The sequence below is a fragment of the Pagrus major genome, chromosome 10, assembly GCF_040436345.1.
Source record: "Pagrus major chromosome 10, Pma_NU_1.0".
Taxonomy (NCBI): Eukaryota; Metazoa; Chordata; class Actinopteri; order Spariformes; family Sparidae; genus Pagrus; species Pagrus major.
In genome coordinates this window covers 3,557,376-3,582,467 of record NC_133224.1, presented here as the reverse complement: position 1 = coordinate 3,582,467, position 25,092 = coordinate 3,557,376, and the positions used below count along the sequence as shown (strand labels likewise).

Sequence of the window (25,092 nt, the reverse complement as noted above, 5' to 3'; positions counted from 1 at the left end):
TTTCAACAACCTGTAAAGTAAATGTTAACTAAAGGTACTGGATGTAGTTGGCAAAAAATACAATATGTGTCTCAGAGATGAATAGCAGTAAAAGTAGTAGCAAAAAAGGAAATACTTCAGTACAACTACCTTAAAATAGTACCTAAGTACCTCACATTTGTAAACTAAACTTTCCAACACTAACAGATGGATTGATAAACACACATACTGGTGATAAATAGACAGAAACACCTGCAGTGTTACACCAGAAGGTGGCGGTAGACATCCTGATGTGTGAAGCTGACATTTACGCACTCTGTCGCTCCTCCCCTGAAGTAGGCAGTAACCAGCACGTCATAGCTGGTTTGCTCAACACTTTTGTGTTGCTGCACTCTCACAGGACGTGTGTGTGTGTGCCTGTGTGTGTGTGCGTGTGTGCGTGTGCTTGGAGTGTGTTCATGTCTCTTTCTGCTGCAGACAAACCGCCTCTTCTCTCGGATATATCTGTTCACCGCTGCCTCGAAGTTTGACCCGTTTGTTTTTGGGGGAAGTTTTGTTGTTTTTGTGGGTGAAGCTCGAAGAGGAGGTGGAAAAAGAAAGAAAGGACTCAGAGAGAAGAAGAAGAAGAAGGAGGAGGAGGAGAAGAAAAGCAGAAACCTGGAGGAGGAAAAGGGCGTTCATACTTCGAAGTAACCATGGAAGTTCCTGGTATGCAGGTGAGCAGAAAGGTGAACGTCTGTTCGCCTGTTTTTTATCGTCTGAACCAGTTTATCCACAGCTGAGTGTCCATACAGAGCCAGTCTGCTGCTCCACACTCACTTTATCTGCGCTGTGTGCTGCTCAGGCCTCTTAAAACAACTCCACAATGTTCAGGGAACAACTGGAAACGTCCCTCAGCTGCTCCAGCAGGAGTTTACACTGACATTATGATGTTTATATGTCTTCAGATGACCTTATAACATTCACATAATGACTTATAGTGTGACTCTGGTGCTCCACAGTGACTTTATAGTGATTTTAAGGTGTTTAAATCTCCTTAACTAACTTTATTATGTTCATGTAATGGCTGATCATGTCACTTACCTGCTCCAACATCACTTTATACTGATATTATGATGTTTAAATGTCTTCAGATGACCTTTTAATATTCACACAATGACTTATAGTGTGACTCTGGTGCTCCACAGTGACTTTATAGTGATTTTGAGGTGTTTAATCTCTTAAACTAACTTCATTATATTCATATAATGACTGATCATGTCACTTACTTCCTTCAAAATGAGTTCATAGTGACATTATGATGTTTAAATGTCTTCAGATGACCTTATAATATTCACATAATGACTTATAGTGTGACTCTGGTGCTCCACAGTGACTTTATAGTGATTTTAAGGTGTTTAATCTCTTAAACTAACTTCATTATGTTCACGTAATGACTGATAATGTCACTTACCTGCTCCAACATCACTTTATAGTGACATTATGATGTTTATATGTCTTGAGATGTCGTTAAAATAGTTGTATGGGGACTTCGATGGTGTTGTTGCTACTCTATATTGACTTTACAGTGACTTCATGGCATTTATGTCTTCAGATGTCCCTTTAATATTGCAGTGTGACGCTAGTGCTCCATCAGGACTCCAGACTAACTTTATGGTGTGCCTAACTTTTTCATTTAGGGGCACCAGCACATAGTCACTGCTTTACTATGAACATATTTTATCGATGTTTGGCCGCACGCACCACTAAAACAGCTGAAACCTGGATCCCAGGAGATTGACTCTGGTGCTCCATCAGACCAACTTTATACAGTGGTTGCACTGGTGCGCCTAACATTTTCATTAAGGAGCACCAGCACATAATTCAGGTTCACCAATAACACGTTCTAATTACATTTCTTAGCACATTATGTAAATTATTGTAAACGTGCATAAAGGTGCCTCAAACATATTTTCATAGGCTACATTCTTCGTTAATCAGACCTGCTAAATTTTGGGTGCACCGGTGCAACCAAAGGAGTTTTTGGTCTCCTGTCAGATGTTTGGAGTCCTGTCTGTACTGAGTTTATAGTGATAGTACGATATTTAAATCGTATTATTTAAAAGATATTTAAAAGATTTCCCTTTATATGTATAGTGACTTATATGAGAATGCCATTGTCCTAATGGTGTTTGTATCTCATAAGATGTTCCTTCAGTATTCCTTCAGTGACTTATACGTTGACTTTGGTGTCTCGTACTGGGTTTATATTAATCTTATGGTCTGTAGATGATCCTACAATATTCATATAGTCACTTATTGTATGACCTTGGCACTCTGTACTGAGTTTATAGTGATTTTGTGATGTTCACATCCCCATAGTACTCGCATTGTAATTTATAATGGGTTTCTCGTTAGCTTTTGTTGTTTCTGTCTCATAAGGTGTTGCTTTAGTCGTCGTATTGTGAAGTTGGTACTCCAAACTGAGTTAACGATACTTGTGTTTCCACCTCTAATGACACTCCTATTGCCTTCCTATAGCTACTTATTATTATATTTCTTAAATGTACTCCTGTGTGTGATTCCTTCCCCTTCACGTTCCCACAGTAAGTCATTGAATCTGAGAGCTAATTTTATGGTTATTCATAGCTCAGTATCTTTATCTTCGTTATACGTGCTATAACAGGGCTGCTCTCATAAGGAGCTAGGTGTGTCTGTGTTATCTCTGTGATAGTCCTTTAGTGACCTATATCGTTTCTGTGTTGCTCAGAAATGACCTCACATCGTTAAGTATCTTTTATTGGGGTCACTACAGGATATTTAGTTCTATATATAACATTGGATTTGTATGCTGACCTATAAAATGTGCTCTATGGTTTAGCTGGTTGCTGATTAGTGACGGTTAACCTGTAGATAGGCTGTGTTCCTGCCTCTGAACAAGGTGTGTAGGCTGAGTTAATAAGCGTGTTAAACCCTCTGTTCGGCCTCCTGTTTGGCCGGCTCTCAGGTGTGTCTACCTGTGGGACTGGCTGCCTGACTGGAAGCTCACTCGCTCTGCCTGCTCTGTTCGTCCCAGGTGGGCGGGGCGGAAGTGTTGGAGACGACGGCTGGTTAAGTCAACACGCACCTGACACCCGGCAGCAGCTGCTGCAGCGCCGAGGCTGACAGATACGTCTGGCGTACCTGTGAAGACAACCGATGATGGATAAAACTTGATTTACCGACTAAGTGACAGATGATATATTTCAGTTTTGACAGTTGTTTTGTATTTTCCAGCAGAAATATCTTACTACTGGAATATTTGGCTGTATGTCTACACGTATAATCAGCCTAATCATTTGGCCTCTGACTATTTAAAGCTGCTATAATCTAGAGCTGCAAAAATTAATTGATTAATCGATTCAGAAGAATTAAAATTGAAAGCTCATTTTGATTCATCTTTTCATATGATATCAAAATCATGACACCCCTAATAATAAATAGTTTTATATTAACAAGATACCAAATGACGACAATGTTTTAGCGTCTTTCAGCTCATTGTTTTGGTTTTACAGCTCACAACTTTACCATTTTGATGCAACAAGCAGCTGTTTTCGCCCAAAAAAGCTCTGATTGATCCATTGTGCGGTTTCTGCTCAGCACAAAACAGCAGACGGACACATTTAGCTACTAGATTTTGAACATAGCGGAGTATTTAGCTGCTGAACAGCCAGATATTGTCCACAGGAGATGGAGGAGACCAAACACGGAGCTAAAAGGAGGGACTTAAATCCCAGAAATGCGACTACTTCGTCATGTTAATGTTTGTATCTGCTGGATGTGCAAATAGGCAACTGTTTTTTTAACATTTCCTCGGAGGACCGAAATGGAGTAAATATTGGACTTGGCATTCAACAGTTGTCCTGAAACATGACTCCAAATCAATGCTAGTTTTCTGCACGTCTGTGTGCCTATATTAAAGGAAACTGTACGCCCAAACCTTCCCCATACCATCTAAGAAGGTGATAATTATGCCTGCAACTAATGCTGGATTAATTATTTATTTATCTGTCGGTTATTTTCCTACTTCACATCTGTGTCATGTTGTATTGTTGTGGACTCTGACCCGAGATGTCACAGTTACATTTTGTACTTTGGACCTCTGAACCACCAGTACGCCTCAGTTTGTCCTTGTTGTTATCAATGGTGGTGTTGGGAAACCCCAGCACTGTAGAAAATGTGCCATAAATCCGACATCAGACTGCTGACGCCTCTGTGGGTTCTTGGCTCATCACACATGCTGTATGCTGGTTTTCACATCCGTCTCAGAAGAAGTATTACATAACGCAGAAAATAAGATTGATGCAATTTCGAAACTGTGTCTTTACACAATTTGTCCAGCTGACTTTGTTATGTACAACGCTGTTACAGTCTGTAATTGTTCAGCTGTAACACTTGTTGCCTCGAGCACATCTTAGGGTTTCCCACGGCGGGTTTTAGTGCAGGCAGCCTGCTGAGCCTGAAATACAAACCACCTCTGCCAGCGTCAGAAGAATTTCTACACTTAGATGAGCATTAACCCTCAGAGAAAAACAGCTGAGGCACTACATGACACAGCGAAGGCCAAATCCATGCTGTCTTCTAGTAACTGCGTTGATCACAGGGTGCTGTTCATTAGGGTCTATCTGATTTATTGAAGGAAGTTACATTGATTTTGCAATCAGTAGTGTGTCGCAAGGTTGGGGTATAAAGGAAGCTCTGTTTTTTTAAGAAGTGCAAACTGATTTCCCATGGGAAACCCTGTGTGGGTGAATACATGAATTTGTGCACCTTCAAATATCGACACAGGCCGCTAACATCAAGGACCAGTCAGGTTCTGCTCTCCACTGTCTCACATTCACTGGTTCTAGCCAGTTCTCAAATATAAGGGTCTGTTATTTACCTCCGCCAGAGAGGTTATGTTTCCACCCGTGTTTGTTTGTTTGTTTGCTAAATTGTTGGTTGGTTTGTCGGTCGGTTGTTTGTTTTGTAGGTTGGTTGGTTTGTCGGTCGGTTGTTTGTTTTGTAGGTTGGTTGGTTTGTCGGTCGGTTGTTTGTTTTGTAGGTTGGTTGGTTTGTCGGTCGGTTGTTTGTTTTGTAGGTTGGTTGGTTTGTCGGTCGGTTGGTTGGTTTGTAGGTTGGTTGGTTTGTCGGTCGGTTGGTTGGTTTGTAGGTTGGTTGGTTTGTCGGTCGGTTGGTTGGTTTGTAGGTTGGTTGGTTTGTCGGTCGGTCGGTTTGTCAATTGGTCGGTTGGTTGGTTGGTTTGTCGGTTGGTTGGTTGGTTTTGTCGGATGCTTAGTTTGTCAGCAGGGTTACACTAAAACTACTGAGCCTATTTCCATGAAACTTGCAGAGCTGGCATCTATGAGTGAGTACAATTTGATGAAGATCCTACATCTGGTGATCTTTAAATTATGGCTAAGCAGTTGCGGGTGCTGTAACATTTAGAGTGATACAGGGCTATTGAGTTTGATATTGGATAAGGCTTGATTAAATGACTGTTGGGCCTCTGTGGAGGTATGCGCTCTACTGAGTGCCATTCTAGTTTTTATATCTTTGTAAAAAAAAAGTAAAAAGTAAATTTCTTTTAGTTGTCTATCTTTTAAATGTGTCCAATACTTTGTTTTGTAACCAGATAACCTGCATAAATAATGGCATGTCCATCAACCTCACCTGTACTTAGAGAAATACAACACTCTAACATCATCACTGTGAGCATGTTTGTTTTTAGTTCATGACATCATACTTCCTGGGTTTAGTAGCAAAGTAATGGAAGCCATTACATGGTTGTAAAAGATGATGTGACTGAGCTTTGCTGCTGTGACACTGGGACACTTCATGTGATGGCTCTGTGTCCTCTTCAGCTGATATGACGTACTTAAATTTGACTTTTATTGTTTAACTGATTGGCAAGAATAACTCCGCCTGGTGAGGAGCACGGAAACACATTTTTATTGATCCTTATCAACCCGTTTTGTTTTTACTATCCTGGGTGTCAGTGGACATTTTCACTGTCTGGTGATGGTTTGACGCTAACAGTCTGTTAAAGTCTAGTTGACCTCTGACCCCTCTTGAAGAAGGGAAAAACTAATAAGGCTCCAATTAAGGGTTATTTTCAATATCGTTTACTCTCTCGATCATTTTCTCCATTAACTGATGTCAGAAAATCATTTAATAGTCGACAACTAATCGCTTAATTGACTAAGTGTTGCAGCTGTAGTTGTAAATCAGTGGGCTGTGAACAGGTACAGGACATGCAGGTAGTTTATGACGTGGCAGACATTGTGGGGAAGCCATCTGCAGGCGTGTCAACAGAGATGGCTCTGATCAAAAACCAGGGAGTGTCGTCTTCTTCTTCTTCTTCTTCTTCTTCTTCTTCTTCTTCTTCTTCTTCTTCTTCTCTTTGTAATTTTACGGCTGCACCTTTCCAGAGCTCTCACAGTCGTGACATAATCACAGGCTCCACCAGACTGGAACGTGAAAGACTCTTCACTTTGCATGTGTTTGTTTCTGGGTGAGAACATTTCAGCAGCCGACCAGACTTGCTTGTAAGTCTTGGCTGCGGATGGTGAGTCAGATTTTCTGTGTCTGAATCATAGTAGAGTGTTTTGACTCTGCCGTGCTCCTTTTTTTATTTTGCTTGTTTACGCTCATATTTTCCTGAACCGGAGTTTCAAAACAGAAGTCACGTGGTCTCATAAAAGGATCCTCTATTGGAGAGACTTTCAGTCACACTACACATCTGTTAAGTCAGATTGGGCTGTAGGTTGAGATCAGGCATGTGATGTTGGTAGCGGAACCAAAAGTGGAAACGATCCAACAATCGGGTGTTATGGTGGCGACTCGGCACGGTGGCCAACCCATGATGACCCCATTCTCTCCCTTATCTTTGTGGTTTGAAGTTTGGGATCTCAACTGTTTGATTTAGGGATGGGATCTAATAGTCATTAGATTATGAAAATTAAAATTATTCATGCTATGACTGTGGTTTTGGCTCAGTAAAATATGCTTTCCCTTGTTTTTACCGGCGCCTGGAAATAACATCTTTTAAATAATCATTGAATAGTTCCCACGGTTTATCAGCTGCTTTTTGAGACTTTTGGGCGCACATGCAACCAAAACAGTCGCACCCTGGAGCCCTGGAATTAGCTGCGATTGTCGATAATATTTCAAGGAGGACGATTATTTACTGCCACTGTTTTGGACACCACTTGAGACAAGTTCGTCACCAGTTAAAGACACCTTCAAGCCGATATCCCTGTTTGATGGAGAAGCAGGTTGATGTGCTGAATCATGCCAAGCCAACAAATAAATACCAAAAAGTTGAAGAGAAAAGCTTTCCCCTTTAATGTTGTAATGCTAAGCTAGGCTAACCGGCTGCTGGCTGTGGCTTCATAATATTATTCCTTCATAACTTGAGAGCTGTTGATCATTTTATCACCGACAGAGATTGCCGCTCTGGTTTTTAACCTTTAAGTTGAAAGCAGGTAACAAACTTCCCTCAGTTTTTTTTAAAAAAACATCCAGTTTGAATGAACTTCGGTGAGTTTTTGGAAAAGTTGACTCAACAGATCATGTCATGTTTCTGTGTTGGGCACAAAACGTAACAGGAAACGTTGAAGAGCGGTGAGATTTTCACATGACGCAGCTCTGCAAAGGTCATTTTTGAGAATGCTGTGTTTGTACTTCCTCCTCCCGCAGCTGTGACCTCTGACCTCTCGCACACACACACACATAGAGCTTTTCTGTTTGGATATTTGGACACCACTTGTTAGTAAAAACATGGATCCCTCTGCCTCTCTCACTTACTCACTCGCACACAGAGTTTCCATTGCCTCGTCCAAGTTTTCCTGGGCAGCTGAATGTTTGCATGGAGCCGGCAGACTTCACTGACCTCTACGACTCAGCTCTGCCTCTTTGTTTCTATCGGTGGAGCTCTGACCTGAATCTAGCTCTTATCGCCAGTGTTTCCCTTATCAACATGTAACCTGTAAAACCCTGTTCTCTGTGTGTGTGTGACTAAATGCTCGGCCTTCATTTGAACTAATGTGATATAAGATTATCTAGGGTATCTAGGGCACATGGAAGAAACTATAAAGGAGAGACAGGTAGTTGAGATTTGTGTGTTGTAGTGTCTGTACAACATATACTTGTGTACATGTTTGTGTTCAGCGATGTCTTGAAATGTTATTGAATAAAAAACTTGAGCGTCAAAGATTTTTTGACCAAATCGGGAAAACCGGAGCAGTTACATGAATTGAGATGCTGAACATAACTGATGCTTTTGAATAACTTGAAGTGAAAATAAGTTTAAAGTTATTTGTTCTTTATTATCTTCTTTTCATGTTATTGGAGCTTATAATACTAAGAACTTGAACTTGAGGGCCGTCCACACCAGGAACATGACTATAAATAGACTTTTCAGAAAAAGAGAAGTGGATGTCCACACCACAAAAACAACGACGGTGGTGAACAATATCGTTGGGATCACTTTCAATTTGATGAACAAAGAAACACTGACAGCCAATCAGGATCCATCTGAGTTTGGGAAATGACTCTGGTTGTTCGGACTGACCAGTCAGAGGTCTGCAGTGTTGTAACGCTACCTTTTAGTGTCGGATCAGCGAGCTAGGTACCACAACGGAGAAAACAGGACGGTATAGAAAAGGTTTTTTTGGTACCATCCACAACTTTTAATAATTGAAACGCAAGAATAAACTGAACCAAACTGAACTGAACCAGGCTATGATGGGGTGTCTGAACATAGTTTCGTCCTCACTGATGCTCTTAGACGATCGCCGGGATAATAGATGTGTGATTTAAAGTTTGTATTCAAAGTTTACAAGCTTTGTCGAGTAGTCATATCTGATTAATGGATAAAAATGGCGATCACATGACTAAAAGTTTCAAGAATATGCCGATTTACATCCAAGAAACATCATTACTAACAAGTCTGGTTATGTTTTCGTCCCTGTCATCCAGGGCTGAACACTTATTAATCTGATTACATTTATAACTGTTATTGTCAGACAGCAATGCTTAACATTTGTTCAAATGTTAGAAGTTGAACTCTTATACGACAGTTGATGTGTGACTCCAGTGAAACTTTATTCATGTTCACACCACAACCAGCTTTCTCAGCGAGCGCTCTGCTTCTCGACTAACTGCTCCTTATGTTATAATTTTCCAGTATACCTCCTTGAGTTGGAGCTGGGAGATTTTACCGCAAAAGGCTTTATCTGTACGAACAACGTAATCTAAACACTCTCTTGACATTGTGGCTTTAGTCAAACATTAACGTTAAACACCTTTTTAAATCTGGAAAGTAGGTTTGTTTGCATTTGTGTAGTTCTCCTTGAACGTCCGTCACAGATAAGCGAAAATTAAAATTCCCAGACTGCGTGTTGTTTAAAGGTTGTTTGAGCTGCAGTGAAACATTAACTTGGACTGTTTTTGATCACAATTTCTGTGTAGAGATCCAGAGTTGATCTACAGCGACAGAACTGTCTGTACGGTCTGAAACGATTGAGCGAGTGTTGAATATTTAACTTCCTTCTCTCTGCTCGATGTTGTTCTTTCACCTCGCGGAGACAGAAAAGGTCAAAGGTTAACCTCTCAGGTTTATATAATCCCTCTCGCAAATACAGTTTCTGTTTTTAGTATTTATACGTTAAACCAAAAACTTTCACCAGTTTTAGTCGGTGAAGGAAAACTGAATCATTTCAGAGTTTCCCACAGGTTGAGAATTAACTTGTTGTGGTTGGTGGCACGACATATGATGGGAGGGTTCAGTAGTAATTTAAAATAAATATTTACATTTCTAAATATATTCAAGAGATCAGAAACACTTCACAGTTATTATTATTGCCTTTTGTCATGTGCCTATTTAATAATAACAATAGTACAATCTTTATTTATTTAGCACTTTGCTGTGATGAACAAGTAAAAGCAGGAAACTCAGGAAGACAATATATCAGAATAAACAGTCACCAGTCAAGTCAAGGAAGCCTCATGAGGTGAAGTTCAAACAAGGAGGCGGAACAGAAAATGTAAAAACACAAAAGGACAACATGAGTCATTACAAGTAGAAGGAATAAAGCCAACTAACAGGCAAAATCAAGGAGAAGGGAAGGAATCGAGGGAAAGTGAGGGAATACAATCAATAAAGGACCATAGGAGGACGATATCACATCAGGGGAAATAAGAACAGATAAAGAGATTAAGAGCAGTAAAATGAATATAACAACAAATAAACAAAAGATAAAAAGATAAAAATCTACGATGAACCCGTCTCTGCTTCAGGATGTTGGAGCTGAAAGTTATTAGAATAAGAGAGAGAGAGGGAGACGGTCCATAATCTCTCGCTCAGGCCCTCCGGGGGAAGCCCCATTGTTGGATCACATTGTTACATCATAATTGATATCTTAACACTTCCTTATTGGCATGAAGTGAAACAATGCCGCATGTGGTTACATTTCCCTTGGACGACGCTCATGGGCACATAAACAAATAGAAACGATATTAAATTAAAGGATATTTTCTGTACGTTGTTTAGTGGTTGTGTCGACCGAGTATCGATGCACCAAATTTAAACGTCTGAGTGTGAAAAACAGTTTTGAAATCAAGATGACAGGTGCAAATATTATTTTCTACTCAGTGTCGATTAACCCGCCGTTCTTTAATTCCCTTAATCAGTCGGTTTTGTGTTTAAAATGTGCACTGACCCAGATGTTTTAAATACTTGTGACTCATTAGACCTCTGATCAGGTTTAAAAATAGACAAGCTGTGCTGGGAATTGCTTGTCAGCCTAAAGGAAGGAAAAAGAATTTCAGCATGTTGTCCTGTAATTAGCGGTTGTAAAAAAGCCATCAGGAGATAACAGGATATGATAAAGTCTCTCTGCAGACGCCCACACACTTGTAAGAAGAGGTTTAACAAACCAGAGCAGGTGGAAACGTGGGCAAAGTTTGTTGTGGTGATGAGGAAAGTTGTTTACTACTTCACAGCTGTATCATGGTGGTGCAGGTATTGTTGTTATTATTAAAGAAAGCTGGTCTGTTTAATGTGGGAACATAAGCTGTATGTTGAGCTGAATGCTAACATCAGTATGCTAACTATCAGTATGTTACCATGCTAACATTGAGATACATGAAGTTTTTACATTTTTAAAAAAAATATGCAATTTCACAACATTTCAGACCAATATAATAACCATATATGTGTACAACAAGGCGGAGAAGCTGATAATAAATAAACAACATTAAAAAGCTTGATGATAAAACTTGCTAAAAATGTCGTCTAAGGTCAAACTACAACCCTTAGTGTTGGGAAAAGTCATTTATATAGTTTCGATACTCGCCACATTGATTTTACATCCATTCCGCCTTAAATAAAACCCTGATTATAAAAGTTATAACAGTTTAGCCTCTGAGGAACGTGAACGCTTGTTGAGACATTTCACTCAAACACAACCCTCATGTCGGGACTAGAGTGCTCATATTGACACCTGCAGTTCTGTGAAAGGAGAGTTGGTTCTGGTTCAGTTCTGTGAGCTGCTGATATACAGGAGCAGCTCTACAATGTTTAAGTTACGGGTTTTGGTGAGCGTTCAACGAAGCGGCGTCACTAGTCTGAAGTTGGAAAATTATCTTTTAAACTGACAAACATCATATGTGTGATTCATGACACAATTCAAACAGGATCGATACATTATTTGTCTCTCTTCATTCACTGACATACAAAGTTTTTCTGAAATAAGGTCCCATGAGGGGAAACAGGAAGTAGCGTGACTTCGGCTCTGTTGGATCTATAACAAGCTTCAAACTGGACAGAAGTGGTCAACCGACGGACTGCTAGTGTGGCTATAAAGAGTTATAGTGCAGAGCCTCATGTTAAAGACCTTTTGTGTGCGTTGTTGCGTTCAGGAACGCTCGCTATTGAAATGGGTTGGACTCTCCTGCTTCTCTGACGTCTTCTGGTTGGATGTTTTTTAATGAGGGACCTTTTTATTGGACGTTTTGCTGAAAATATACTGTATGTGGCGGTTAATTGCTTCACTTCAGCAGTGTTTTTGGTGTCTTTTGACAAGTCCACGTGAGCTGGGAACTTTCATGTGCACGACACAATAAACTACTGCTGTTCATATAAAAAACCCCAAAAATAAAGAATAATAACAACTCAAACACAACATGTAAACAGTTGGGGCTGAGAATTGTTTAGAGATGTGGTGTTTTGGATAGGTTGCCACCAGTTATTGCTTGTGTAACATACCAGTTCTTTAAAATTATTTTTTCCTCTTTCACTTGTGAGTTGACAGTGTAGCGATACAGGAAACAGAGACAGGGGCGTATGATATGGGACTAGTATCAGAGGTCGAACATGGGATGTTGTGGTTAGATGGTAAGCACCTTAACCAAGATGTACAAGGGCATCCTCACACATTACAGGTTGTAAAATACGTAATTGAGAGTTTTACCATCTACTTTGTGTTTCTTTGCTATTTTTTATAGTAAATTTGACATTTTTTGCATAAAATATAATTTATAAAAACTTACTTTCGCATCTTAGAGGTGTGTTTTCAGTTATGGATCATGTTGTGTCATACAGCAGAGGGTAGTTTTTTGAAAATATTGTGTATAGCGATTGCAGCATTGTCGTCAGAAAGCTTTTATATAATTACATTGCGAGTTACACGATTAATCTCCTGTTATCGTCTTATATTTTCTCTCTGTTCTCCTCGTCTCTCATCGTTGCTTCTTCTGTTTTCTCTCCGTCCCTCTGCACCGAGCTAAAAGTATCATTAGACACTAACCACTGTATTTGCTGACAGGGTGTGGCAACATTGTGGGCACTGTGTGTGTGTGTGTGTGTGTGTGTGTGTGTGTGTGTGTGTGTGTGTGTGTGTTGTGACTGTTCCTTTTTTTAGTTCAGAGGAAACTCACCCAGCATCATAGGGATATCATATGCTTCTGTGGGTGTGTTTATTAAATGTTCTTTCAAGCAATTATTGGAGTTTGACAACAAAATGTGAGCATGTGTCATAGTCTGTGTGTGTGTTTGTGTATGTGTGTGTGTGTGCGTTTTGCTCTGACTTGCATAACAAGTGCTTGTTGAGGCCATGATGGCAGCACTTAAAAGACTGAAACTCTCCACAGTTCAGACTGGCAGGGAGTGGAGCAGCTCTGCTGTGGTGATAAACTAGATGTTGTTGACATGTGTATGTTGCATTTTCTGTTATAATGGAAACTATATCAACACAATTGACTTGAACATTTGGGGTAAACAACTGATAACTGAATGAAACCAACTGATATGTTTGTTCTTCAAAAAGTGTCAGAAATTGGTGAAACATTGTTTATTACTGGTCTCTTCAAATGTCCAAACCCTAAAGATGTTCAGTTCACTGTCATGGAAGATAAAGAAAAGCAGCAGATTCTGACTATTAAGTAGCAGGAACTCAGGTTCGCCATGTTTCCTAAGCAATAAAATGAAACAAAACGGTCTTGTTAGTCTTTTCCACAATCACAATGAATCCTCAATTAATCAAGTAAGATGTGAAAATATTCTTTGTCCTATATGCCGCTTTTCACCCACTGTCATAGTCATAGTCGCTGTAAATCGCCTCCATACTTTATTCCCCCAGTCTTCAAACTGATCTCCAGCTGTCTTTTTTTGTTTTTTTGGTCTTTTCAACACTTTGGATGTTAAGGTGCTTTTCTCAAAAACTAACTGTAAGATTATTCAAGGGATGATTAATACAATTTGGATGACTATTCACCTTTTCCCCCTGGTGCCACCCCGAGACTAAAATGTTCCACTCTGCTCTCCAGAGGAAGAACACTTTTGATTTCTATCATCATCATAGTGACCTTTCCCCTGGTGCCACCTGCGGGACAGATCAAAGAAAATACTACATTTAGACTTCCTGCCTCAGTAGTTACGTTCGAGATGTTAATGTTACAAAAGTTCTTTGAAAGCTATGATTATGAGTATTGTGGGCAGCTTATCGGGAAACCGTAAAATTGACGGTGCAGTTCACGTTTGCGAACTCGTCAGTGTGACGTTTATTCCTCTGAACTCGCTGCTTTCAGGGTTTTACAACAACAGCGTTAACACAGAGTAGAGTTAGGAAATGAATGTAAGTCAGTGGAAAGTCGTCAGAGATAAGTGTGGTGTGTGTGTGTGTGTGTGTGTGTGGTCTGGCAGCTGTGTGTGTTCAGTTCCTGTTATCTTTAACTGTCATGCTTGCTTCCTTCTGTGTTTTTATGGGTTTTTTGAGCGTGTGTGTGTGTGTGTGAGTGTGTTATGTATGTGTGTGTGTGTGTGGTGGCTTTGTGTCGCTCTGTGGTGACAACATGGCCGACGTGTTGCGAAGCTTTGTGTGTGTGTGAGGAAATACGAGTCAAAGTTTCAGGGAATGTGATGTACTCACGCTTTGCATATCTAAAAAAAGAGATTTTAGCCACATTTTTGTTATCTACTTTGCAATTTTATTTTAATATGCTACATAACACTATACTCACTTCATACTATATTTATATGTCTCTGCATATTGATTACAGTTGTATGCGCATTTTTTTAGAAGGATTTAATTAAACTTGTCTCTGTCTCTTCTCTTTGTTTTCTGTCCTCCCAGAGTTCTCAGATTGATCCGGAGGAGCTGTTCACCAAATTGGATCGCATCGGAAAGGGATCGTTCGGAGAGGTGTGTGTCATCGTTCACATTTAATTTCTTCGTTAAACCTAGCTGATTGTGTTGATGCTGTATTTACTGGGGCTAGCCCTGACTAAATGTTTTCCTCGTCAACTTTTAGTCGTCAGTTAAAGCCATTAGTCAACTTTTTCTTCAACATTGTGACTAATGAAAACTTGTTGTTGACTATTAGGAGTATTTACTGAAGTCTTTTAAAACTAATTATCTGTTTTTATCTTAATTCTTTCCCTTTCATCTCTTCGGCCTTCTCCGTCGTCTTCTGACTCTCTCACTTTGTCTCGTTGTCTCGTCTCGACTCTTTTCTGATCTTATTTCCTCCTCGTCCTCCTGCAGGTGTTCAAAGGCATCGATAATCGCACTCAGAGCGTTGTCGCCATCAAGACCATCGACCTGGAGGAGGCCGAGGACGAGATCGAGGACATCCAGCAGGAGATCACAGTTCTCAGTCAGTGCGACAGTCCGTACATCACAAAGTACTACGGCTCCTATCTGAAGGTGAGACACGCTTCATATTTACAGTCTGTCGAACTCATCGACCTATTGAAAAACAGGAAAAGGACGTTGTTCTTTACGGGTAAATCATCCAGTTCCTGGTGCCTGCAGCTCAAGGATGAATACTACAGTTTTTAAAGGCTGCAGCAGCATTTGATTCAATTGTTATCTGTGACTTTATGTGTGTTTTCAGTCAGTTTAGAAAATAAGTTCTGTCTCTTGCAGGGCAGTAAACTATGGATCATCATGGAGTATCTCGGTGGAGGTTCAGCGCTCGACTTGGTGAGTGTTAAAGAAGTTTCTAGTCAGATTTATTGAACAAATTCAGTGACATCAGATGAAAATAAGATCAGTCATGACACGAAAAGCTTTTGCCATGATCTATAGATGTATTCCTTCACTTTAGTCAGAATGACAATCCAAAAAATACAAAAACTGTTTGCTGAGGGGGGAGATTGTGAGTTCAAACGTTCAAAATGTATTTAAAATGGAATTAAAGTTTAGTTTTTATAATAAATATTCCACAGTACTTGTGATCAGATGTTGTTCTTGGTTATGTAATTTATGTATGTGTTGAGTCTTGTCTTGATTGAAACTGAACAGGGTGTGTTTGACTCTTCATTCAGCCTCTGGCGCGTCAGTGAGTGTTTTATATCTGTGTCATCACTTTATTTGTGTGTGTGTGTGTGTGCGTGCAGCTGCGGGCGGGTCCGTTCGATGAAGCTCAGATTGCCACCATGCTGAAGGAGATCCTGAAGGGGCTCGACTACCTTCACTCTGAGAAGAAGATCCACAGAGACATCAAAGGTACGGACGGGACTCGACGCTGCTGCTGACTCGGATCGAAGATGGTGGACTTTCACCCTAAAATCAAAAATACATGTTTTTCCTCTCCCCTGTAGCGCTATTTGTCTATCTTGATTGTTTTGATGTGAGTTGGAGATGTCTGCCTTCTCTCTAATTTAATATAACTGCCACTGACTTGTGGTGCTCAACGTGCCAAACAATGGATAAAAAGCATTACAGACATGATTTTGGGGTGATCTGTCCCTTTAACATAGTTGTCCAGCAATGTTACATTCACTTTCATAAAATTTGCAAGAGACATATTTCGAAAAGATCGGACACAATCGCTGCAGCATATGTTGAGTTTTTCTGACTTTTAAAATCATGCACGGTTCAAGCTACAGAAACACTACATTTCCCATGATGCAACTCAAACGTAACACCTTCCCCACATCCTCTAGTTTGTAACATAAAGTGTCTCCAAGCCAAGATTCTCAAGAACAACTGTTTTCACTGACTGTGTTGGACTTCCTGTTACTTTTAAATCGACTTTGACTCATGAAATTGATGGAATGCCCCTTTAAGATCACATGGACAGCACTCATTCACCCTCTGTGCCCATATTTACCCATCCAGACTGCTAAAATTCCTAAATTTAAAGTCACTATTTGTGGAATTTCTGACCTTGGTGCCCCCTGGTGGTGGAATAGAAAACACTGTTCCTACACAGGGTCAATAAAAGTACTACAAAATTTATCTGTATACAACAAACAAACACTTTTGTTTTAGAGTAATTTTAAACCTGCTCAGGCCTGTGAGAGCTGACCAATCGGAGAACAGTGGGCTTTGGTAGGGGGGGTCCTTAAAGAGACAGGCACGCAAAGGGTGAATAGAGGTGCTGTATCAGTTGAAGATATGAGAAAAATAATCAATAAAGTATGTTAACATTTTCTACTAGACATCCAAAATAAAACTATGAACCTTTTATTTTTCAATAGCTGCCAACGTCCTGCTGTCGGAGCACGGCCAGGTGAAGCTGGCGGACTTCGGGGTGGCCGGTCAGCTGACGGACACGCAGATCAAGAGGGAAACCTTCGTGGGAACGCCGTTCTGGATGGCACCAGAGGTCATCCAGCAGTCCGCCTACGACTCCAAGGTAAGACACTACAAACTGTCAGACCTTCATCGTCCACATCCACATGCAAGAACAGGCTTTAAGCGGGGCGGTAGTCCTGTGGTGGTGTCGTAGGACGCAGTAACACGAACAAACTGAGCAGCCGAGGCAGCGGCAGACCAGCAGCCGCTGTGTTCTGTGAGGTAAAATTACTGTTTTTGTCAGAGGAGTCTGGTGGCTTTGAAGATGGCAATAAAACGGATGTTTTTAGTTAAAGACAAAGATTTTACTCTTTAACAAAAAGTCTCTGTAGGGATCCTTTTATAGTTTTAGTGGTTATGAATAGTTTTAAATTGAATTACCCTTTAAATTGATTTGGTGTCCATCAGACCATCAAAGAAAAGTAATTGCCAGCATTTAGTCATTTTTCAAACAAAAATGTCAAACATTTTCTGGTCCCAGCCTCTTAAATGTGAGGATTTGCAGCTTTTCTTTGTCGTTTCTGACAGTAAATGAAGAGTCAGTAGGTTTTGGACTGTTGGTTGAACAAAAGAAGCAACTTGAACACGTCACTTTGGGCTCTGGGCAACTGTGATGAGCCCTAGAGACTAAATGATTCATGGATTGATTGAAAACAAACGAGTTGCAGCCAAAAATCAAATCTAAATTTGTAGGGTTGAACCTGGTGGAGCTACACTAACTGTTAAAATATGCATTTCCTCTGTTGTCTTTCAAACGTGCAGCATTTGGTTTGCGTATTGCCGTAGCAACGTGAGCCACGCAGCTTTGTTGTTGTGTCGGGCTTCGAGGTCGTTTGCATTGTTTCCACAGTGTTTCTGGTTTGATTTGCATCTAATAGAGACGTGCATTGTCTGCAGTAAACTGCCTTTTTTTTGGCTGTTATTTGAGGTTTTATTTGACTTTTGACGTGACATGTTTGTCCTAACCCTCAGCTGTGGACGGGATTCCCTCGTCCTACTCTTTTGTATGTGACATAAAGCGACTGCATCAAAAATAGATCTGACAAACACAATAAAACGCTCGCTCGTTTACAGCTGCACCTGCTGCTCTCAAACACGCTCAGAAGTAAAAGGCAGCTTTAAATAATTTCTGATTGATGTGATCTCTAATAATAAAGTAAACAATTGTCTTTTATGAGGTTACATAACGATGTGACGTCTGCTGACCCGCTCCCGTCTTTGTTTTAATGCATGTCTGAGAAAGGTGTGCGTGTGTGTGTGTGTGTGTGTGTGTGTGTGTGTGTGTGTGTGTGTGTGGTTTGGCATGTTTTGTAAATGAGGCGTATCCATTAGGGTGTGTGTACTTTGGCTTGATTCATGTCGGTGTGTGTGTGTGTGTGTGTGTGTGTGTGTGTGACTTCTACGTAAAAGTGTGTGTGCATCTTCCCCTGAAACTGCAGATCCTGTGTGTGTCATTGTTATTTATTAGTCACGTTTTTGGCTTAGTCAGAGATCCTTTATTGATTTCCTTGAGAAGAGGGTTTACTCGTGAGGGGATGAACTGAACTGATAATGTTGCCAAAGATCCTATATTGATTTCTTTAAGAAGAGGGTTTACTCGTGAGGGGATGAACTGAACTGATAATGTTGCCAAAGATCCTATATTGATTTCTTTAAGAAGAGGGTTTACTCGTAAGGGGATAAACTGAACTGATAATGTTGCCAAAGATCCTTTTTTATCCTTTTACATTACCAGAGATCCTTTATTGATTTGTTTGGAAAGAGGGCTTACTCTGGACAGATTTGAGAAACCAAATCTTGTCTCATCCGTTTCTTGTTTTTTGTTGAATCTGGAATCTTTATTTTGGTGAATATTATTTGACAGTTGTCAGGTCATTAAACCAATGAACTGTTGATCAAGGTATGATTGTTTAACAGTGGCATAGCTGTCAATACTGGAAAAAAGACAAAGAAACTGACTGATCAATTATCGATTAATCCACTAACTGTTGCAGCTCTGCAGCTTTTATTTTGTATGAGCTGATATTGATAAAGGTTGTATGTTGTAGTTAAGTTTCCTCAGGCTTTTTCTCTTCTAATTTGTGAAAGATGTTTTTCAGTGTTCTCTAAAGGGAAGTTAGATGACGTCTGACTTGTTGCAATATCAGAGACAGTTTGCAGACACCACAACAGTTGCGTAAACAACAGATGTAACCTGACCCCCTCAGAACAAGCTTACAAAAAGACAGCCATTGTGCTGAAAGGACTGTGTGTGTCTGTGTGTGTGTGTTGCGTTTGATGCCTGATCTCGAGGCACAATTGAAGCTGCAGTCACCCATCGCCATGTACAGTATTTGTGCCATTCCAATGGGGACCATGTCGACTCAACCAGGCAGTATTTTGACTTTAAAGGGCGGCTCATTTATAATTTCATACTAACAACAGATCAGTTGACTAACATAAGTGTTATGGAGCTTTTAAGCCTCATTTAGCCCACAGCTAACAGAGAAGGTTAGCAACTAGCTGGTGAACATAGTGGTGCAATAAACAGCTAAAGAGACAGATATATTTCTTAGGAGTTGGTGGAGACCAAAAACGGAGCTAAAACTGGTAGTAATAATAATATTTATTAGGTCAGGTGACCATAAATATCATAACCAACTGTTTGCTAACAGGTAAAATGTGATAATGTGTTAGTGTTGTGCCACAGATTGTTTCCACCGTCCCAGGAAATGGCCTAAAAAATCCATGAATGCTTACTTCTGTTATTTTTGTGTGTGTGTGTGTGTGTGTGTGTGTGTGTGTGTGTGTGTGTGTATGTTGTGTCTCGCCACAGGCTGCCATATGTTCAGTGTGTAAAGTAATGGAGCCGACAGAGTTAACAGTCAAACGGTGACCGAGCGTCCTGTTGTAATGTGACCCTGAGCTCTGTGTGTGTGTGTATGTGTGTGTGTGTGTGTGTGTGTGTGTGTGTGCGTGTGTGTGTGTGTGTGTGTGTCTGCTCCTTACCTGGGCTGCCACATGGTCGTTGGAGCAAGTTGAAACTGATGTGACATTCAACCTGTGTGCATGTTTACCCTCCGAGTGTGTGTGTTTACATAGGTGTGTGTGTGTGTGTGTGTGTGTGTGTGTGTGTGTGTGTGTGTGTGTGTGTGTGTGTAGTCCAGGTTGACATATGGTTGGTGAGTGTCACAGCCGCCGTGCAAACCACCTGACTTTGTGCGTCTGTGTGTAACAAACTTATAACAAAGAAAAAGCTGAAACAACTCGTCAGTCTAAGTGTTTGATTGCTGACCGTCCTCATTGATTGACAGCTGTTGTTCTGACCGTCTTTGTCTCTCCAGGCTGATATCTGGTCGCTGGGCATCACCGCCATCGAGCTCGCCAAAGGTGAACCCCCGAACTCGGAGTTTCACCCGATGCGAGTTCTCTTCCACATCCCCAAGTCTCCTCCTCCGACGCTGAACGGAGATTTCTCCAAGAGCTTCAAAGAGTTCACCGAGGCCTGCCTCAACAAGGACCCCACTTTCGTAAGACCGACGCAGTCATAGATTCAAACTAATCAACCTTTATTGCTCACTTTTTACAGTTAGTTAGTAGTTATTCCCCTTTAAATCATTGAAAATCCACTGTGACAAAATAAAACTGATACTCTTCATACAGTGGTGGAAAGTAACAAAGTACATTTACTGAAGCACAGTGTTTTACTTGAGTATATTAACTTTATTGTGTTTTATTCAAGAGGCTGAAATATTGAGACACAAAACAAAACAAAATTCACTAGAAAGATGAAACCTTGAGAAGAAAATCTCTTATCATTATCTGTTTGTTATATTGATTTTAGCTGATGCTCATACAAAGTAAAGTTATTTTATTGTTTGCTTAAAAAAACATTGAGAAAACTTCTTTTTTAGTGTGACTTTTAAACGTTTTACGACACTGGGTATCGCTGTATTAACCTTAAACGTATCAGTCAGACAACTATATTATTATTTGTTGAAAATGTTAGGTTTTCTTTGGGGCTACAGTTTTTATGAGACATTAAGACTTAAACTTCCATCATACAGGAAGTATTAGTATTATTTGTTGCATAAATCCCAGAAGATACTTGTTTTGACTTGTTCCTTTGTCTTTCATTTCTTCTGCTGAGTCATTCTTTGAAGTAAACTAGATTTTTATGTAGTTTTTTTAAGATCAGGATGTTTGAGTCAAATAAATGTGGATCGTCAGAAGGCAGCCGTCCTTCACTGTGTGAGATTAGAGTTGCATTTTGCTGCCCCCTGGTGGACTAACAGCTCCTCTCTGCCTCTTTGTGATCTCTTCCTTCCTCCACACATAAACTATATTAAAAGACAACCGCAGATTATTAACAGTCATTCTCGTCTCTCTGACGATTCCTCGCGCAGCGTCCGACAGCCAAGGAGCTCCTCAAACACAAGTTCATCGTCAAACACTGTAAGAAGACGTCCTACCTCAGCGAGCTGATCGACAGGTACAGGAGGTGGAAGGAGGAGGGGCACAGCGACAGCAGCTCTGACGACTCAGACAGGTAATCGGATTACTTTTGGTGTCAGGGGGGGAATCTTTTTTACTCTAGTTTAAAGAGGAAACAGGATATTTGTGCAGTGCATTGTGGGTAACTGTGTGTGTGTTTGTGTGTGTGAAGTGAGTCCAGTAATAAAGAGAACAACGAGTCTCCTGAATGGTCCTTCACCACCGTCCGCAAGAAGAAGACGGAGGGCAGGAAGGTCCTCAATGGAACGGTCAGTACAAGAACCTGTGTCTGAATATGTATGTGCGTACTTAAACATGTATATAATGTATATACATGTACTTTAGAAACGGCTTATAAACTATATACATCTTGTTTCTCCCTGCTTAAAGTCGAGGGTCTCAGGACAGAGGACTGAGGCAATGTGATTGTGATTTTGGGCGATAAAATAAATAAAATTGATTTGATTTGAAACTACTCTATAAAAGTTTAAAGACAGTACTTGTGGTAAAATGTGCATTTCTTGTCGTTTGCATGAGGAATTAATAGATTTGTTGTTAAGAAAGTGAGAGGAACAAGATTTTTTTTATCAAGGATTTCATTTTATAAACTTGTGTGTAGCATTTGAAAATGTTTTTACTTCATACTGTCGATGTAAACGTTGTTTTGAGGAATGAAAGAGGAGGACCAGATCTGATTTAACACTTTAATTTCATAATGTTAAACATTGTTACATGTTTTCTAAAAGGTTGATATCCTCATTTATATTTTTGACACACGTGGTGCTCTTAAACTACACTGAATTTAAAGCTCACTTTGTTTTTTCCCCTTTTCAACTTCACCCTCTTCCTCATCCTCGTCTTCATCTGTGCAGGGTCAGGATCAGCTGAGTAAATCTGCCAGTCTGACCACAGTCATCTCTCCTGTCTTCACTGAGGTTAGTATACAAAGAGTATGTCGTGAAATAGAATAATAATGACTTTATTAATGCAGCACCTTTTTAAAAATAGTGTACAGATTCAGGAAAAGTTGAGATAAAGTAAAAAAAAAAAAGAAAGAAAATTGCAGGAGAAACTGAGGAGTCAAAAACGAGTTATTGTCTTCTTCTGTCGTAGTTGAAGCAGCAGCACAAGGAGCACTCTGAGCAGCGATTGGCCATCGAGGAGCTGGAACGCAACATCCGATTGGCTGAAGACGTTTGTCCCGGCATCACGGACAGGATGGTCACACATATTATTGCCAGGTACCAGAAGTACGTTCGATACTTTCTAAGTTCGTCTCCTTTTATTTCATATTTGCGTCTTTAATTTGTGTTGTTTGTTTCCTTTTTCGCTGTTTGTCGTTGTTTTGTGTCGTTCCTCATCCGTAGCATCTTTCTGAAGAAGAGATCTCGCCGTCCTCCATCAGATCAGTTGTGTAACAAATGTCTTTCTTTCTCGTCCTCAGATTTACGACCAACTGAAGGACGGATGGATCGAAAACAGGAAGTACGTTATGTGAAGAGAGACTGTGTCTCCGTACGGTGACGCTGCTGGATGATAGGAAAACTGAGGAGATTTGCTGTGCGATGTCTCCTCGCTGTACACACATCAACACATAAACACACACACATAAACACACACACACACACACACACTACTAATGTAATATATACGCTCTATGTATGTTCACTGCTGCTGGTTGAAGGCCTTTTTTTCCCCCCGCAGCTGGATTTTTTTTGCTCAGCTGATCTGAAGTCTACGTTGTCTGTTAGATTTGTGGGTCACGAACTTCTCCTTTAGTCGTCCTCAAGGTTTGAGTAATAAACGGACCTTTTAGTCTACTGAAGTTATGTCTAAACTTCTTAAATTACCAACATGTGCCTTAATTATTTATGCTAACATTTTTCTAAACGTAGACGTCACTTTTGTACGGAGATGTCTAAGAGGGTTCTCGTTCATCAGCAGTAGTATGTTTCGTGTCATGCCTTGACTTTGTAGATGTCTTTATGTTTGTTCAGTAGCACTTGAGACAGATTATATGCCAATATTACATATTTTTTGTTGTCTTCAGTAATGCTTTAGATTACAGCTCCCTGATCCCGGAAAAGTTTCGAACTCTAAGACACAAAAATTGTCAGTCTGCAGGGTTAAATTTTGTAATTTTATCTCTGATTTTACAGAAATGGAAATTATGAATGCTATTAGATATGTAATCCTTGTAATCCTTACTCGCTGACGGATTTGTATGGAAATATTTAAGGTAACCCTAGCTTCAAAAACACACATGAGGAATCATTTTTATTTCTAAGTTTCTCCAGTTAAAAAATTATAAGAACGTACACCCCGTTTTTGGGAGATACAAGCTTCTAGCCCAGCTAGTACCTTGCTAACAGGTCAGCTAACTCGCTAACTGTTGTTGTAGCTTTTTCCAAAGTAACTAGCTAAATTTTGACTTGTGACTAAATCTAAAATCCTCAGTTTTATGAAACTATTGCTAGTTAAGTTATAACCTAATTGTTTAGAATTGCTGCCAGTGTAGTTACTTGTGTTTGGTAGCATCAATCGTTAGCATCAGAATAAGTGGTCTAAATGGTGGAAATGGAGAAATCTTGACCTTGGCTTTGGTTTAGTTGACTGTTAAAATTGTATTCTGGGATTCATTTTCTGGCATGTGTGTATTTAAATAAATATCTGTTTGGAATATCAGTGATGGAAATGAAACGATATTAACATTTTCCCGGATCTACAAACAAGCCACAAAACTGCACAAAGGTCTTCCACTCGCTCATGAAAAGACTTTCCTTTCTTATGCATCAAGTTTGGGAAAACATTGTTAAGGGCTATCAACAAGTTGATGCTTGACATAATACTTGATGTGTTAGGACACTGGAAAATAGCACAGGTCCGACGGGAGCTGTAATCGAAGGTATTACTGATAGTTTGTACCAAAGACACTATAAAACTTGGTCATTGTATATTTTTGTCTTTTTATATATCATAAGGGATACGACAATGCTTGTTGAGGGGGGAAATGTAAAATGAAAGATGTAAGATTTTACAGAAATGTACTCTTTTTTTTGTAGCGGGACTTAGAGTTTTATGAATAAATATTTAAGTTTGATTGAGAATCGTCTTGTGTTGCGTCTGTTTACTTCTGATTATTGCACATGTACAAAGAGGCTATCTTTGCTTGTATTTAGATTTCTGTTGTTGATTTTCTGCGTTTTATAAAGTATCTGATTACTTCCGTGAAATTCCCCAATACCCAATAATATTATACAGTTATAAGAAAATGATACATTGGAGAACAAACCGGATTAATTTAATTTTTTGTTAATTTGACCACTGTTATCTTTGCATAACCCTTTATTGACAAATGCAGTTGCCTTATATAAACCACAAAATCTTCGTTCACATTTTTCTACATAATTCACGAGAACCATTCATATAAAATAACAAATAAATACCCAGTTACATCAACCACAAAGTTATCCGATAAGTTTTTCAAACCTACATGACAAAACACTCAAGACTTTGTGTTAATGTCTTGACAATTTTCTTTCTTGGCCCTTATCTC

At 39.9% G+C, this 25,092-nt stretch overlaps 1 protein-coding gene across 2 annotated transcripts; it reads left to right on the top strand.

Moving 5' to 3' along the window:
* Positions 1-341: 341 nt before the first annotated feature.
* stk26 (serine/threonine protein kinase 26) lies at positions 342-24,643 on the top strand. 2 transcript variants are annotated; one of them, XM_073474715.1, is made up of 12 exons: positions 342-695; positions 14,613-14,681; positions 15,024-15,185; positions 15,408-15,464; positions 15,881-15,989; positions 16,967-17,124; positions 20,387-20,572; positions 21,449-21,591; positions 21,709-21,805; positions 22,409-22,471; positions 22,650-22,786; positions 22,981-24,643. In XM_073474715.1, exons 1-12 carry the CDS (start codon positions 675-677, stop codon positions 22,994-22,996), a joined length of 1,218 nt encoding a protein of 405 aa, XP_073330816.1. In that variant the 5' UTR covers positions 342-674; the 3' UTR covers positions 22,997-24,643. The 2 variants fall into 2 exon arrangements, with proteins under 2 accessions (XP_073330816.1, XP_073330817.1); XM_073474716.1 differs by having other exon boundaries at positions 395-695; positions 22,650-22,777.
* Positions 24,644-25,092: the final 449 nt, after the last annotated feature.

Coding starts and splice junctions, on each gene's coding strand:
- stk26 (XM_073474715.1), top strand. CDS start 675: ATGGAAGTTCCTGGTATGCAG. Junction 15,990..16,966: donor GATCCACAGAGACATCAAAG/GTACGGACGGGA, acceptor ATTTTTCAATAG/CTGCCAACGTCCTGCTGTCG. Junction 22,472..22,649: donor TCTCTCCTGTCTTCACTGAG/GTTAGTATACAA, acceptor CTTCTGTCGTAG/TTGAAGCAGCAGCACAAGGA.